This window comes from Staurois parvus, unplaced genomic scaffold (genome assembly GCF_062004578.1).
Source record: "Staurois parvus isolate SC_StPar_1 unplaced genomic scaffold, SC_StPar_1.0 ptg002307l, whole genome shotgun sequence".
Classification (NCBI taxonomy): domain Eukaryota; kingdom Metazoa; phylum Chordata; class Amphibia; order Anura; family Ranidae; genus Staurois; species Staurois parvus.
The window spans coordinates 169,159-186,632 of NW_028320103.1; the positions used below are offsets into that span (position 1 = coordinate 169,159).

The 17,474-nt window shown below is 46.6% G+C and overlaps 1 protein-coding gene across 1 annotated transcript in view; it reads left to right on the forward strand.

Moving 5' to 3' along the window:
• LOC149431275 (nephrocystin-4-like) overlaps nucleotides 1–17,191 on the forward strand; it is a gene marked incomplete at both ends in the record, with an annotated part of 178,425 nt that extends 161,234 nt beyond the window's left edge. Inside the window, 4 exons of the mRNA XM_089665727.1 lie at nucleotides 5,840–5,968; nucleotides 9,587–9,798; nucleotides 13,966–14,192; nucleotides 17,002–17,191. Of these exons, the coding sequence (XP_089521853.1) occupies nucleotides 5,840–5,968; nucleotides 9,587–9,798; nucleotides 13,966–14,192; nucleotides 17,002–17,191 (758 nt within the window). The remainder of the gene's footprint in view (nucleotides 1–5,839; nucleotides 5,969–9,586; nucleotides 9,799–13,965; nucleotides 14,193–17,001) is intronic.
• Between the last annotated feature and the right edge of the window lie 283 nt (nucleotides 17,192–17,474).

Here is a 17,474-nt window from a genome sequence, read left to right on the forward strand (position 1 = left end):
CCCTTCCAGTCCGGACACTTTCACCCCCTTCCAGTCCGGACACTTTTACCCCCTTCCTGTCCGGACACTTCCCCCCCTTCCTGTCCAGGCCAAGTTTCAGCTTTCAGCGCTGTCACACCGCGGTCATGCAACACGGCACCCATATGAATTTTTTAGCATTTTTTGAGACAGATAAAGCTTTATTTTGGTGGTATTTATTCACCGCTGGGATTTTTATTTTGTTAATGTCAGGACTGTACAAATCCCCCAAAATGTCAGGACAGTACAAATCCCCCCCGAATATCAGGACGGTACAAATCCCCCCAAATGTCAGGATGGTACAAATCCCCAAAGCAACATAAGACCCCCCCAGCAACAATAGATTCCCTGAGCAATGATAGGACCCCCACAGCAACAATAGAACCCCTGCAACAAAATTATCCCCTCTCCCCAGCAACAATAGATCCCCCAGCAGCCAGCATCAACAGACCCTCCAGCACACCCCAGCACCCCTTGCCATTACATAGGTTCAGTGCTGGAGGTACCCCCCCTGGTGATGTCCATCTCCAAGCCCTGAGCTCTCCAGGGCCATCACAAAGGCATCATTGCAGAACTTTCCAGCCATCAGCTTGCCACAGGAGGCTCCCGGGCCATTGACAACAAGTCTCCATCTGTGGTCTGTACCACTTTTTCCCGGTTTTACAGAGGAGGAGGGTTGCCATTCGCCTTTTTTGTCTAAGTGGAGTTACCCTTTAAGCCATCCGAAGTAAAGAACTCTCCTCTAATAACCTATAAAAGTTAAAATAGTAAAATAACACGACGGGAGAATTAACGAGCAAAAAAAACAAAAATCCCACCCGGCACAAAATATGCCTCGCAGCTCCGTCCTCCAATCACAATGGGATTAAAGTCTGAAGAGCGAGAGAACATCAAGAGGCATTTTTCTCAGAGCTTCGCCTTTATCCGGACCCTTTTACGTCTCCATTTTCTTTTCCCCTCTGCGAGTTCCCTCGCTAAAACGGAATAAAATTATCGCCTACAAGGAGTAACGGATTGAATCGCCGACATCCATAAAACATCTCTCCTGTACATAGAGCTAAACGCATCCCTTTCACAGGCCGGCCGCGCCGATAGAATGTTGACAACATGGTTTTTACATTCTTTGAAGTTGTCAAGCTTTTTACAGCCCGCCTCGTCTCCAGCCACTGGAGGCTGCCTGTACATCAAAGCCCAGAGACGAGCGCTCGCCCGGCTGTTGTACGGCAGAGCGCCGCAATATTTTATTCCTTTATTCATTTTATGCTTTTTGATTTTTATTAGCGGTGCGGGTCATTTTGATGTATTAGTAAGAGGGAAGGTTATGTCATAAACACGAGGCAGTTTAGAAATATAACACGAAGCGTCTGCATGGAGGGTGTTTGTACGGAGGGGGTGGAGGCCATTTAAAGGGAATAGATCAGGGTGTGTAGGATTATAACTTTTTTTTTTTTTTTTTTGCTATGGTTGAACCGGATGGACTTTTGTGTTTTTTTCAGCCAGACTAACTATGTAATCACTTGTTTGTTTGTTTTTTTTAACCACTTCGATATCAGGTACTTGTATGGCGCCGTCGATTTACGCAGCGCTTTTCATACACAGGCTCACCTCGAACCCTTCAACTAATAATTATCTGACGTAATTATTTGTCGGTAGATCTTTGCAAATTTAAATCGGATGATGCGAATAACCTCATATTTCAGCGCCTATCCTGAAGAAGAGACTACCCATTGTGAAGCATGTCGGTGTTCAGTGCTGTGCATTGTGGACTGTTTTTTATTCCACGCGGAATCTGGTTGTGAAGTTTTATTGATGGCATTTGTTTTTTAACACACACACACACACACACACATATATATATATATATATACACACACACATTATTTATTTATTATACAGTTGCAAGAAAAAGTATGTGAACCCCTTGGGATTACGTGGAGTTTTGCATGAATTGGGCATAAAATGTGCTCTGAACGTCATCTAAGTCACAACAATAGAAGAACACAGTCTGCTGAACATAATACAACACAAACATTAGATGTTGCCATGGTTTAATTGCACATAACATGTAAACATTCAGAGTGCAAGGAGGAAAAAGTATGTGAGGCCCTAGCTTAATGACTTCTCCCAGAGCTAATTGGAGCCAGGAGTGAGCCAACCTTGACTCCAATCAGTGTGATGATATTGGATGTGTTGCTGACACCTGTTTTGGGTTTACTGGTTTCAAGAAGCACTGTCTGATGTGAACCATGCCTCGCAGAAAAGAGCTCTCAGAAGACCTACGATCAAGAATTGTTGACTTGCATGAAGCTGGAAAGGGTTACAAAAGTATCTCCTTGAGCCTTGATGTTCATGTGTCCACGGTAAGACAGACTGTCTACAAATGGAGAAAGTTTAGCACTGTGGCTACTCTCCCTAGGCGTGGTCGTCCTGTAAAAATGACTGCAAGAGCACAGCACAGAATGCTGCATGAGGTAAAGAAGAATCCCAGAGTGTCAGCTAAAGACCTACAGAAATCTCTGGCACATGCTAACATTTTTGTTGACACATCTACAATAAGGAAAACATTAAACAAGAATGGAGTACATGGGAGGACACCACGGAGGAAGCCATTGCTGTCCAAAAAGAATATTGCAGCACATTTGAAGTTTGCAAGAGAGCACCTGGATGTTCCACAGCACTACTGGCAAAATATACTGCGGACAGATGACACCAAGATTGAGTTGTTTGGGAAGAACACACAACACTATGTGTGGAGAAAAAAAGGCACAGCACACCAACATCAAAACCTCATCCCCACTGTGAAACATGGCGGAGGGAGCATCATGGTTTGGGGCTGCTTTGCTGCCTCAGGCCCTGGACGGATTGTTGTCATTGATGGGAACATGAATTCCAGAGTTTATCAAGACATTTTGCAGGAAAACGTACGACCATCTGTCCACCAACTGAAGCTCCGCAGAGGATGGGTGATGCAACAGGACAATGACCCAAAGCATACAAGTCATTCAACAAAACAATGGCTGCAACAGCACAGAATACGCCTTCTGGAGTGGCCCAGTCAGAGTCCTGACCTCAACCCCATTGAAATGCTGTGGTATGACCTTAAGAGAGCGATTCACACCATACATCCCAAGAATATTGCTACACTGAAACAGTTTTGTGAAGAGGAGTGCTCCAAAATTACTCCAAATCGTTGTGCAGGTCTGATCTGCAACTACAGGAAACGTTTGGTTGAGGTTATTGCTGCCAAAGGAGGGTCAACCAGTTATTAAGTCCAAAGGTTCACATACTTTTTCCTCCCTGCACTGTGAATGTTTACATGTTATGTGCAATTAAACCATGGAAACATCTAATGTTTGTGTAGTATTATGTTCAGCAGACTGTGTTCTTCTATTGTTGTGACTTAGATGACGTTCAGAGCACATTTTATGCCCAATTCATGCAAAACTCCACGTAATCCCAAGGGGTTCACATACTTTTTCTTGCAACTGTATATTGTGCATTCACATCAGTCCCCGCCCCCGTACAAGCTAAGGTCCCTAACTTACATTCATACATACACATACTAGGGCCAATATAGACACGAGCCAATTCACCTCCCAGCCAGGGGCGGACTGACCATTTGGAAACTCGGACACTGCCCGAGGGCCCGGGGTCAGTAGGGGGCCCCAAGAGATGCCTCTGGTACCTTTTTCATAGGCTTTTTTGAGTTTAGGCAAGGACACAGGGGTCCCATGATCCCCTATTGCCCGAGGGCCCCATGAGTTGTCAGTCCACCCCTGCACCCAGCATGTCTTTGGAGTGTTTTATATATATATATATATATACACTATACTCAATGTTTTTGTTGTTTATAAATGATTGTCAGTATTGAAAATATACACTGAAGGTACATTTAAATTCCATCTTTGCTTCCACCCATATCTGGGGTTATTTCCATTTGATTTGTAATAGATTTATTTTACTTTATTTTTGTGTTACTAAACCCCGGACCCCGCATTCACTATATCCGCTCTCCCCAGACCCCGCATTCACTATATCCGCTCTCCCCGGACCCCGCATTCACTATATCCGCTCTCCCCGGACCCCGCATTCACTGTATCCGCTCTCCCCGGACCCCGCATTCACTATATCCGCTCTCCCCGGACCCCGCATTCACTATATCCGCTCTCCCCGGACCCCGCATTCACTGTATCCGCTCTCCCCGGACCCCGCATTCACTATATCCGCTCTCCCCGGACCCCGCATTCACTATATCCGCTCTCCCCGGACCCCGCATTCACTATATCCGCTCTCCCCGGACCCCGCATTCACTAGATCCGCTCTTCCCGGATTCCGCATTCACTATATCCGCTCTCCCCGGACCCCGCATTCACTATATCCGCTCTCCCCGGACCCCGCATTCACTATATCCGCTCTCCCCGGACCCCGCATTCACTATATCCGCTCTCCCCGGACCCCGCATTCACTATATCCGCTCTCCCCGGACCCCGCATTCACTACATCCGCTCTCCCCGGACCCCACTATCACTATATCCGCTCTCCCCGGACCCCGCATTCACTGTATCCGCTCTCCCCGGACCCCGCATTCACTATATCCGCTCTCCCCGGACCCCGCATTCACTATATCCGCTCTCCCCGGACCCCGCATTCACTATATCCGCTCTCCCCGGACCCCGCATTCACTATATCCGCTCTCCCCGGACCCCGCATTCACTGTATCCGCTCTCCCCGGACCCCGCATTCACTATATCCGCTCTCCCCGGACCCCGCATTCACTATATCCGCTCTCCCCGGACCCCGCATTCACTATATCCGCTCTCCCCGGACCCCGCATTCACTATATCCGCTCTCCCCGGACCCCGCATTCACTATATCCGCTCTCCCCGGACCCCGCATTCACTGTATCCGCTCTCCCCGGACCCCACATTCACTATATCCGCTCTCCCCGGACCCCGCATTCACTATATCCGCTCTCCCCGGACCCTGCATTCACTAGATCCGCTCTTCCCGGATTCCGCATTCACTATATCCGCTCTCCCCGGAACCCGCATTCACTATATCCGCTCTCCCCGGACCCCGCATTCACTATATCCGCTCTCCCCGGACCCCGCATTCACTATATCCGCTCTCCCCGGACCCCGCATTCACTATATCCCCTGTCCCCGGATCCCGCATTCACTATATCCGCTCTCCCCGGACCCCGCATTCACTATATCAGCTCTCCCCGGACCCCGCATTCACTATATCCGCTCTCCCCGGACCCCGCATTCACTATATCCGCTCTCCCCTCATTAGCAGTATATTATTATTATTATTATACTGTATTTATTTAGCGCCAAAAGGTTTGCTCAGCGCTGTACATTATAGTATATAGCAGTCTTGTGACTTCTATCAGTGTACGGCCAAGCACTGGTTAAAGCTTTTCATTCTCGCCTGATTGTCCTATGAGTCTGCATGACCCCTGACCCTCTGTCTGGACAGCGCTGATTGGCCCTGTGCTGATCACATGCACTCTCCCAAGAAAAAAAAAACTCTCTAGCAATACTCACCAAACTGAGCATGTGCAGAGTGACTCTTAGAGCTCTGTACTATCAGCAGATGGATTGGGGACAGTAGAAGAAGGGGAGGATCAGAGAAGAGAGGATCAAACAGCCTTTGTACACAATGCGGAGGATTAACCCCTTAGATTCCACAGTGAGTACAACAAGCGTGCATTGCTGCATCTACAGACTGATTATACTGTTGGGGGTTCAGGAACACTTTATGACATATGTGTGATGATGTGAGTGAGGCGGGACTCAGCGATGTTTTTCTATTACAGGTCGCCTTACAGACCAGAGATTAAAGCGATCCGAGTCTCTTCCCGTTTCGCGGTCCCGTGTCATCACTTCCCATGACGGTAGAAGTAGCTTTCACGGAGGCAGCCTGTTTTCAAGCCGACCCTTTTCCGGTACGTATTTACAGAGATGAGAAATATTGTCCTCATCCATTCACAACGTTTCATTTCTAATGTAATTTCAGTTTATATTTCTATTAGGCTAAGTGCGTCCAAACCCATCGCTGCTTTAAAAAACGATCCGCATTTGGGTTGTTTTTCGGAGGTGATTGATAGGTGATGATGACTGCATGTATATACACTGCACGATGAAATGTGTTTTTTTATATATTAGAAGATATATGAAAAATATTTGTAAAAATATATATTTTTTTTAAATCTATTCTTCCGATTTTGTTTTAACATATGTTTGTAAATGCGTTCCAAAAATGTAGATTAGCAGTTATAACCCCCCTGGCGGTATTCCTGAGTGTAGCTCGGGGTAAAGTTTCAGCACCATAATTGGTAACTCCCCCCCCCCCCCCCCGAGCTACACTCGGGAACACCCTCCAGCTCTGGGATCCCTCGATCACTTACCTTGTCCTGCGCTCCCGCGATGTCCCCCCTGCAGTGTCCCCGGCAATCTCCTCCGGCCGATGCCGGCATCTGTCTTCCGGGTTCCGTTCCCTGCGACGTCGGGACGTACGGGGGACGGAACTGGCGGGAAATTCAAAAATGTCAAAAAGTGACATTCACTAAATACACTAAAATCACATAATATAACATTCCTGTATCAAACCATTTCACATACATTGTGTCCCGAGTGCTTTGTCCGGCGCCCTGCCTGCATTTTTACCGCCCTTTCTGCCTGGAAACTGAGAAACGTCCATGGCGTCCAAAAAGCTTCCCTTTAGGTCAGACGCGGTTTTAGACCGGCTAGAGAACAGCGATAGTAAATCAGAACCACTTGCAGAATTGAGTGATAATGATTGGTGGGGGAAATTCCTCATCAGACACTGAAAACGATTCTGCGACTGAGCTCAGCGATGGGCCAACTTGGCGCTATATTTCACATTTCAGTGTTTTTGGTGATTATATTATTGAATTACATTTATTATTATTTTTTATGATTATTTATTAAATTATAATTTATGATTTCGTGTTTCAAGTTTTATCCTCCCCGGGATGTTTACTAGACTCTTGTTCGGACAGATTTCAGTGAGTTATTCCTAAAAATTACAGACCTACAATAAAAAAACAACATATTTCCATGCAAAAAAAGTACCGCTTTGAGCACAGAAATACTGACATCATCAGACCGCTAGGGAGGCTAAAGACATATACAGTATATTTGAAATGTATTTTTAAAAATATTTTAAATATGTTTTCTAATAAAAACGCATTTCAACATACAATATATATATAGTCCCTCCCCTCATGCCAGGGTACTAGGTGTAATCCTAGACTCCCATCTGTCCCCAAATCCAATCACTGTCCAAATCTTGTAGACTTCACCTCCATAACATCTCCAAGATATGACCGTTCCTAACCCCGGAAACCACTAAGCAACATATTCCTTCCCTGGTTATCTCTCGCCTGGACTATTGTAACTCCCTCCTCATTGGCCAACCTCATTGCAGGCTATCCCCTCTTCAGTCTATCATGTATGCTGCTGCCAGACTCATCCACCTTACTAACCGTTCTGTATCTGCCACCCCTCTCAACCAATCCCTCCACTGTCCTCCATTCAGTGTCCTCCACCCCTCTCTGCAATCCCTCCACTGGTCTCCACTCAGTGTCCTCCACCCCTCTCTGCCAATCCCTCTACTGGTCTCCACTCAGTGTCCTCCATCCCCTCTGCCAATCCCTCTACTGGTCTCCACTCAGTGTCCTCCACCCCTCTCTGCCAATCTCTCCACTGCTCTCCAATCAGTGTCCTCCACCCCTCTCTGCCAATCCCTCCACTGCTCTCCAATCAGTGTCCTCCATCCCTCTCTGCCAATCCCTCCACTGGTCTCCACTCAGTGTCCTCCACCCCTCTCTGCCAATCCCTCTACTGGTCTCCACTCAGTGTCCTCCACCCCTCTCTGCCAATCCCTCCACTGGCCTCCACTCAGTGTCCTCCACCCCTCTCTGCCAATCCCTCCACTGGCCTCCACTCAGTGTCCTCCACCCTTCTCTGCCAATCCCTCCACTGGCCTCCATTCAGTGTCCTCCACCCCTCTCTGCCACTCCCTCCACTGGCCTCCATTCAGTGTCTTCCACCCCTTTCTGCCAATCCCTCCACTGGCCTCCACTCAGTGTCCTCCATCTCTCTTTGCCAATCCCTCCACTGGCCTCCACTCAGTGTCCTCCTCCCTTCTCTGCCAATCCCTCCACTGGCCTCCATTCAGTGTCCTCCACCCCTCTCTGCCAATCCCTCCACTGGCTTCCCATTGCCCAATGAATAAAATTCAAAACAGTAACAATCACATATAAAGCCATTTATAACTCCGCCCCAAATTACATCACCAATCTTGTCTCCAAATATCACCCAAACCGTCCTCTCCGCTTCTCGCAAGACCTCCTGCTCTCTAGCTCCCTTGTCTCCTCCTCCCACGCTCGTCTCCAGGACTTCTCCAGAGCTTCCCCCATCCTCTGGAACTCTCTACCCCAATTTATCAGACTATCGCCCACTCTGCTCACTTTTAGGTGATCTCTGAAAACCGATCTCTTCAGGGAAGCCTATCCTGCCCTCAGCTAATAATGGGATCTTCTACTCCTCCTACCAGTCCATCCCCCACAGTTATTACCTTTTGTACCACCAGCCCCTCCCTCCTAGATTGTAAGCTCCCAGGATCAGCCCCTCCTAACCCTTTTGTATTGAACTGTATTGTTGCTGTATTGTCTCCCGTTATATTGTACAGCGCTGAGCAAACTGTTGGCACCATAAATCCTGTATAATAATAATAATATATATATATTTATTGAAATATATTTTTAAATATATTGAATACGGCCAAAATTGTAGCATTTCAAATATACGTCAATATATTTGGGAAGAATATTTTTAAAATATATTTCAAATATATTTTTCTTCCATGTGGGTAGAAGGGGACGGAGGGGAGCTGTTTCAAGCTTTGTTCTTTCTAGCCCAGAGTTCCACCTTAAGTACGCCCCTGTGAATGAGGCCTGAGTCCTTCACGCCGTATTGTGCGTGCCGGATTGTGCGGGTGAGGGTTGGAGAGCTGTAAAGCGCACAGGAACGCTGAAATCAGCTGCCTTTCTGTCAAAGCTTGGCAGCTGTCCGTGGCACCTTGGTAAATGTTGATTAGGATGTAATTGATCAGATTTATAGGTGCAAAAAAAACATAATTTATTATATTAAATGATAAAAAGAAATCTAATTATCCCCATAGAACCCGACGCAATACATCTGCCGTATGATTAGAAGCTGTATAAAGGTGATTAATTTTGACTGACAAATGATGAAGCGATCCAAATGGTAGCAGACAATGGAAGCCATACATGTTCTTGGCGAAGGGAAAGACGGCTGTGTGTAAAGCGGTGCGCACTGCGACAAGGCCTGACAATCCAGCTTAATTACACTTACTGCACAGGCCAGTCACACACAAAACGACTTACCTCGCACCGCGGCTACGCTGATTACCGCGCCTTTGATGAGTCTCTTCAGGATCAATTACGTCTATTAGCGAGTCATTGTGCGACTGAGCGCAGCCATCATTTTTACTGTCCTCTTTTGTGTGCCTTCAGCCAAGAAGAATGTCTCCCAGGCTCAGAAGCTGGCCGACTTAGACGGCGAATTGGCGTCCATGTTGTACGGCCGGATGAAGGAGGCTAGCATGGCCTACCAGCAGCCAAACAGTGAGACCGATGCCTCTTACAGGCGCAAGATGGAGAGGATGATGGCGGTCAGACAGATCGAGTCGCAAGAGAACCTCATCAACAGAAAGTCCTTCTTATTGGTAAGAAGAGCCCCCTATTGTAGAGGGATGGAGGGGATCAATGTCACAGACTTGGCAGGCTGAACCATTCACCCCCGGTTCATATATATGAGGCCGTGCGGGACGCGTTTTGCGCAGGCATGAGAGCCCAGTCATTTGAATGGACTCCCGCGCCCCGTGACACACAGGGAAGAAGTCCCGGCACTTCTTCGAAAAACGCAGCCGAGGTTCCCAGTACGGTTGCGTTTTCCAGTGCGGGCGGAACTAATGGCACCCGCCCGCGGGTCCGCATTCCTCTGTGCGGATGGTGAGGCTGCACGGATTTTCATGCGGATCCGCAGCGGCACCACCCGCACAGATGTGAATCTAATGTCATTGGGTGTGTGGTTAGAGACATCTGTGACGATCACGGCATCAGACCCCAGCCCTTCTCACCAAACTCGTGACCGAAGGACCAGCCAATCTAAAACCTTGCTGTCACGTGCGTAACAATGCCACGCCCAGCTGCACCCTGTACAACGATTTTCCAGATAATGGGCCACAATCGATGTACTGACTGACTGGTGGACCCGTACTATTGCCTCTAATAGGTAGCCAGTCGTCCAGTATTCAGAGGAAAAAAAAAGTAAAAAAGAAAATAAATTAGTAAATTAAAAAAAAAATTGTTTAAAATAAATAAATAAATAATATCTATCTATCTATTATCTATCTATTATCTATCTATCTATCTATCTATCTATCTATCTATCTATCTATTATCTATCTATCTATCTATCTATCTATCTATTATCTATCTATTATCTATCTATCTATCTATTATCTATTATCTATCTATCTATTATCTATCTATCTATTATCTATCTATCTATCTATTATCTATCTATATACAGTTGTGTTCAAAATAACATCAGTGTGATGAAAAAAGTGAGTAAAGCTGAAAATCCTTCTAATCCTTTTATTTCCATCCACACAAATGCATTGGGAACACGACACATTCTATTCCAAATCACAACATGAAGAAAAATACATCAAATTTGTGTTGTTCCTCTAAAAAAATGGAAGAAAAGTGAATATTAATATATTCAAAAAAATGTCCGTGTTTGTATTCTTCTTTACAAACTCAAACATTCACTATATAAACTGAGAAATGTTTGAAGATTTTGCTTTCCTTTGAATGACTTCATGAATATTTGGTTGTAGTCGCACTGTTTCTGAGAACTGCTGTACATCTGTGTTGCATGGAGTCCCCCAACTTCTGGCCCCTGTGATCAGGTATTCCAGCCCAGGATGATTGGACCACATTCCACAGTTCTTCTCTATTTCTTGGTTTGGCCTCAGAAACGGCATTTTTGATGTCACCCCACAAGTTTTCTATTGGATGAAGATCCGGGGATTGGGCTGGCCACTCCATAACGTCCATCTTGTTGGTCTGGAACCAAGATGTTGCACGTTTACTGGTGTGTTTGGGGTCGTTGTCTTGTTGGAACACCCATTTCAAGGGCATTTCCTCTTCAGCATAAGGCAGCATGACCTCTTCAAGTATTCTGATGGATTCAAACTGATCCATGATCCCTGGTATGCGATAAATAGGCCCAACACCGTAGTATGAGAAACATCCCCCTATCATGATGCTTGCACCACCATGCTTCACGGTCTTCACAGTGTACTGTGGCTTGAATTCAGTGTTTGGGGTCGTCTGACAAACTGTCTCCGCCCACTAGACCCAAAAAGAACAATCTTACTTTCATCAGTCCACAAAATGTTCCTCCATTTCTCTTTAGGCCGGTCAATGTGCTCTTTGGCAGATTGTAGCCTCTTCAGCACACGTCTTTTTCCCAACAGTGGGACTTTGCGGGAACTTCTTGCAGATAGCTTGGCTTCACATCGGCGTCTTCTAATTGTAACAGTCCTCACAGGGAACGTCACACCTTCTTTCATCTTCCTGGAGCTGATTGTTGGCTGAGTCCTCACAGGGAACGTCACACCTTCTTTCATCTTCCTGGAGCTGATTGTTGTCTGAGTCCGCCCCATTTTGGCTATTCTTCTATCCATTCCAATGGTAGTTTTTCGCTTTCTTCCGCGTCTTTCAGGTTTTGGTTGCCATTTTAAAGCATTTGCCATCATTTTAGCTGAGCAGCCGATCATTTTCTGCACTTCTTTATATGTTTTCCCCTCCAATCAACTTGTTAATCAAGGTACGCTGTTCTTCTGAACAATGTCTGGAACGACCCATTTTCCTCAGAATTTCAGAGAGAAATGCACTGTAACCAGCATGTCCAACATTTGCTGCCTTCCTTCCTTAAATAAGGGCAATAATTGCCACCTGTTTCTCAAAGAATGAATGACCTCACTAATAGAACTCCACACGGCTATTATTGTGAACATGCCCCTTTCAATGAGTGATTCAATGACACAGAATCAGCAGCATGCATGTCATGACTGTCGGGTCTGTTGGATTTCTATGACTCTACTACACCTGCTAGGAAATTATTTGCCATGTAGAAATATCATTTCCACCAAAAACAGAGATTGATCCGGTTAGTGATGTCTGACTGCTAGTATTTTCAACACAACTGTATACAAATTAATTATTTATATTAATTAACTAACATATATATATATATATATATGAAAAAAAAAAACATTTCTATATATAGGGGGAGACTCGAAGGACCACATGGTCTTATATATATATACACATATGTAACAATGGGGGAGAAAAAAAATGAAATAAATGAGTTAATGAAAATAAATTTTAGATATAAACATATTACCGTATATAGTCGAGTATAAGCCGAGTTTTTCAGCACATTTTTTGTGCTGAAAAACGGCCCCCTCGGCTTATACTTGAGTCAGCGTCTCCAGGTGTGGGCGGGATGACATGCCGTCCCTGTCATCTGGACACACCCCCGGGATCAATCCTTGCCGGTGATTGGCCGCCGGAACTGTAGCTCAGCAGAGGCACACAGGCGCCCAATCACCGGTGAGGAGGTGGAGCTTGGAGAGGAGGAGCCGAGCGGCACCGTGAAGATCGAGCGAGTGAAGAGGAGGAGAGCGGCCGGAGAAGGAAGACATCTGACCGGTAAGTGTGTACCATGGGAGAGGGAGCGAGCGAGCCCAGGCTGGAGCAGGGGTCAGCAAGGTAAGTATCATTGGTGTCAGTGGGAGGAATAGTGCCCAATCATTGGTGTCACTAATACCAACGATGGGGCACTATTCCTCCCCCCACTGACACCAACGATGGGGCACTATTCCTCCCCCCACTGACACCAACGATGGAGCACTATTCCTCCCCCCACTGACACCAACGATGGGGCACTATTCCTCCCCCCACTGACACCAACGATGGGGCACTATTCCTCCCCCTACTGATACCAACGATGGGGCACTATTCCTCCCCCCACTGACACCAACGATGGGGCACTATTCCTCCCCCCACTGACACCAACGATGGGGCACTATTCCTCCCCCCACTGACACCAACGATGGGGCACTATTCCTCCCCCCACTGACACCAACGATGGGGCACTATTCCTCCCCCCACTGACACCAACGATGGGGCACTATTCCTCCCCCCACTGACACCAACGATGGGGCACTATTCCTCCCCCCACTGACACCAACGATGGGGCACTATTCCTCCCCCCACTGACACCACCGGCTTATACTCGAGTCAATAGTTTTTCCCAGTTTTTTGTGGTAAAATTAGGTACCTCGGCTTATATTCGGGTCGGCTTATACTCGAGTATATACGGTAGTTAATTAAAATAAATAAATGTTATATATTTATATATATATATATATATATATATAGTTAATAAAAAATTGTTTAAAAAAATAAATAAAAAAAAATTATATAGATGGACCACTTGGTCTTTTTTCTGCTGTCTCTCTTCTATGGTTTTATCTGAAATCCAAACCCTGAGGAAGGGGTATGTCTATCCCCCGGAACGCGTCAGCGCCTTCCCCTTGTCACTTACTGGACTCTCATTGGACGCTGTCATCCTTGTGTCTGTTGGGAGGGACTGGCACGCAAGCTGCTCTAGTTTCTCAGAGATTGTAGAATGTTGGGTTGGAGTTGGGAGCGAGTTGGGTGGATCTGCTCCCTGCAGTGAGTGGCGGCTCTTCAGATGTTTTATACAGGAGCGTCTATTGAGCTGTTTGTCTTTTTTCTTTCCCTGTCTCCAGTCTCCACACGAGGAGCGCACTCAGCACACCAGAGATTTGCAGATCATTGAAGCATACAGAGAGCGCACCAAAGCAGAGTGTATCTCCGGTATGCTGAATCAGGCCATTACCTCAAATTACACCGTCTACGCCACTCTGGGCACCGCCGAGTTCTTTGAGTTTCAGCTGAAGAACCCGTACAACGTGCAGTACACCGTCTCCATCGAGACTGATCACGCGGACCTCAGGTAAGACCTATCCTGTCCTGAATCTTCTCTGCCCAAAGAGGACCTGTCATCCACACACGGCTGTGCAATGATTGGTGAGGACCTGTCACAGCTGTGGATCTTAGTCTAAGCCCGCCACTCCTCGTCACTCTCGGAACTTCACCTTGGACCTAGAGTCAGATATATGGTACCATGCAAGGTTCTACGTAGGCAGGTGTGACGAGATGCTGTACATGAAGAAAGCTTTCAGAAATCAAAGTGTTAAGTTTATTTTTATCAATTAACAAAATGGAAAGTAAATGAACTGAAGAGAAATCCGAATCCACTCAATATTTGGTGTGACCCCACCCCTTTGCCTTCTTCTAGGTAGACTTGCACCCGGTGAAGGAACTCGGCAGGTAGGTTGTCCTTTGTACATCTTGGAGAACTAAGCCCAGATCTCCTGTGGATGTCGGCCACCTCCAATCCTTCTGTCTCTTCATGGAATCCCAGGCAGACTCCATGATGCTGAGATCAGGACTCTGGGGGGGCCAAACCATCACTTCCGGGACTCCTTGTTCTTCCTTACACTGAAGATACTTCCTAATGAGATTGTATGTTTGGGGTGGTTGTCCTGCTGCAGAATAAATTTGGGGCCAATCACACGCCTCCCTGATGATATGGAATCATGAATTAGTATCTGCCTGTATTTCTCAGCATTGAGGACACCACTGATCCTGACCAAATCTCCAACTGCATTTGCAGAAATGCAGCTCCGAACTTGCAAAGAACCTCCACCATGCTTCACAGTTGTCCGTAGACACTCATTACTGTCCCGCTTTCCAGCTTTTCCACTAACAAACTGCCCCCTGCTACAGCCAAATATTTCATATTGTGACTCATCAGTCCAGAGCCCCTGATGCCATTTTCTTGCACCCCAATTACTATGTTTTCCTGCATAGTTGAGTCACTTAGTCTTCTTTCCATGTTGGAGGTTTGGTTTTTTGGCTGCAATGGTTCCATGAAGATCTTTTCTGGCCAGTCTTCACCAGACAGTAGATGGTGTACCCGGGTCCCACTGGATCCCTCCAGTTCTGTGCTGATGGTGCTACTGGACATCTTCCGATGTAGAAAGGAAGTAAGCATGATGTGTCTTCCATCTGCCACATAATGTTTCCTTGGCTGACCATTGCGTGTTACCCGACCTCCATGTCCATGTCCTCCATGTTACCCGACCACTGCGTCTACTCTCCTCCATGTTACCCGAGCACTGCGTCTACGCTCCTCAGCGTTACCCGACCACTGCGTCTACATTCCCAAACGTTACCCGACCACTGCGTCTACATTCCCAAACGTTACCCGACCACTGCGTCTACATTCCCAAACGTTACCCGACCACTGCGTCTACATTCCCAAACGTTACCCGACCACTGTGTCTACATTCCCAAACGTTACCCAACTACTATGTCTACTCTCCTCAACATTACCCGACCACTGCGTCTATGCTCCTCAACATTACCCGACCACTGCGTCTACGCTCCTCAACGTTACCCGTCCACTGCGTCTACGCTCCTCAACATTACCCGTCCACTGCGTCTACGCTCCTCAATGTTACCCGACCACTGCGTCTACACTCCTCAACGTTACCCGACCACTGCATCTATGCTCCTCAACGTTACCCGACCACTGCGTCTATGCTCCTCAACGTTACCCGACCACTGCATCTACGCTCCTCAACGTTACCCGACCACTGCATCTACGCTCCTCAACATTACCCGACCACTGCGTCTACGCTCCTCAACGTTACCCGACCACTGCATCTATGCTCCTCAACGTTACCCGACCACTGCGTCTACGCTCCTCAACATTACCCGACCACTGTGTCTACATTCCTCAACATTACCCGACCACTGCGTCTACATTCCTCAACATTACCCGACCACTGTGTCTACATTCCTCAACATTACCCGACCACTGCGTCTACATTCCTCAACATTACCCGACCACTGCGTCTACATTCCTCAACATTACCCGACCACTGTGTCTACATTCCTCAACATTACCCGACCACTGTGTCTACATTCCTCAACATTACCCGACCACTGTGTCTACATTCCTCAACATTACCCGACCACTGTGTCTACATTCCTCAACATTACCCGACCACTGCATCTATTCTCAACATTGCCCATTTCCTTGTGCTTCTTCAAAAGAGCTTGATGAATTGATCTGATGCTGGTTTGAAGCCAAAGGGTGGTCACACCATATTGATTTGATTTAGATTTCTCTTCTGTTCGCTCACTTTGCATTTTGTAAATTGATAAAAATGAACAATTACAATAGATATTTCTGAAAGCTTTCTTACTTTTATAGCATTAATCACACCTGCCTATAACTTTTTCTCAGTAATATATTTTGTAATGATAAGTACATACAAAGAACATGTCAGATTGGGGAAGTATGCGTCCAGGGAGGAATACCTGCAACAGAAATCCAGTCTGCATTCCAAGTACTCATCCCTGGGCGAATACTGCTCTAAAAACGAGTAGCACTCAGTGCACCCTCCAGCCGCCTTGATCGAACTTTGCAGGCTGTCAGCAGCAGGGCTGGGCGGTGCACCCAGGCCTTTCACCCACACCGAAACACCTGAGCTCATGCATCGTGCCTACATGAACAGTGCGCAAGAACAGTGCGCATGAGTCCTAACAGGTCAACTGCTCCATTTTACTCAGGTCTGGTCTGCTTGCGTTTCTCTGCCCCCTTCCCGAGTATTGTTATGTCTGCTACACAGTGACAGGTCCTCTTGGAGAAGGCATTCCTTACTGATGTGATCGGTCTGTGTTTCTCTCAGGGTGATTGTGGACACACAGGAGTGGAGACATTTTAAAGAACTGACAAACACAACAACCCCCATAGAGGAGAATATGTTTCACATCGATCAGCAGAGTACTTCACCGCAACTGTACCTGAGACCCAAAGAGACCGTCTATGTGCCCTTCAGATACCAGACCTTCACCTTGGACCATACCACTATGCTGCAGGTGGGAGGAGGCTATACACCCTGCTCAGGTTTTCCTCATTTATAGACTTGCCCTGAACAAGAACTGTCTGGTATACAATACACGTAGTAACAGTGCAATGAACGGCATTGAGGAAATAATAAAAAAAACGTATAAAACAGAAAATGTTACAAAAAATATTTCAAAAATGATAAAAAAAAGAAATACCAAACTCCATGATTACATACACTTTAACCACTTTTCTGCCGGAGTCATTTGTTTCCATTTTTGCACAGATTTTAACCACTTGACTCCCAAGCCACAT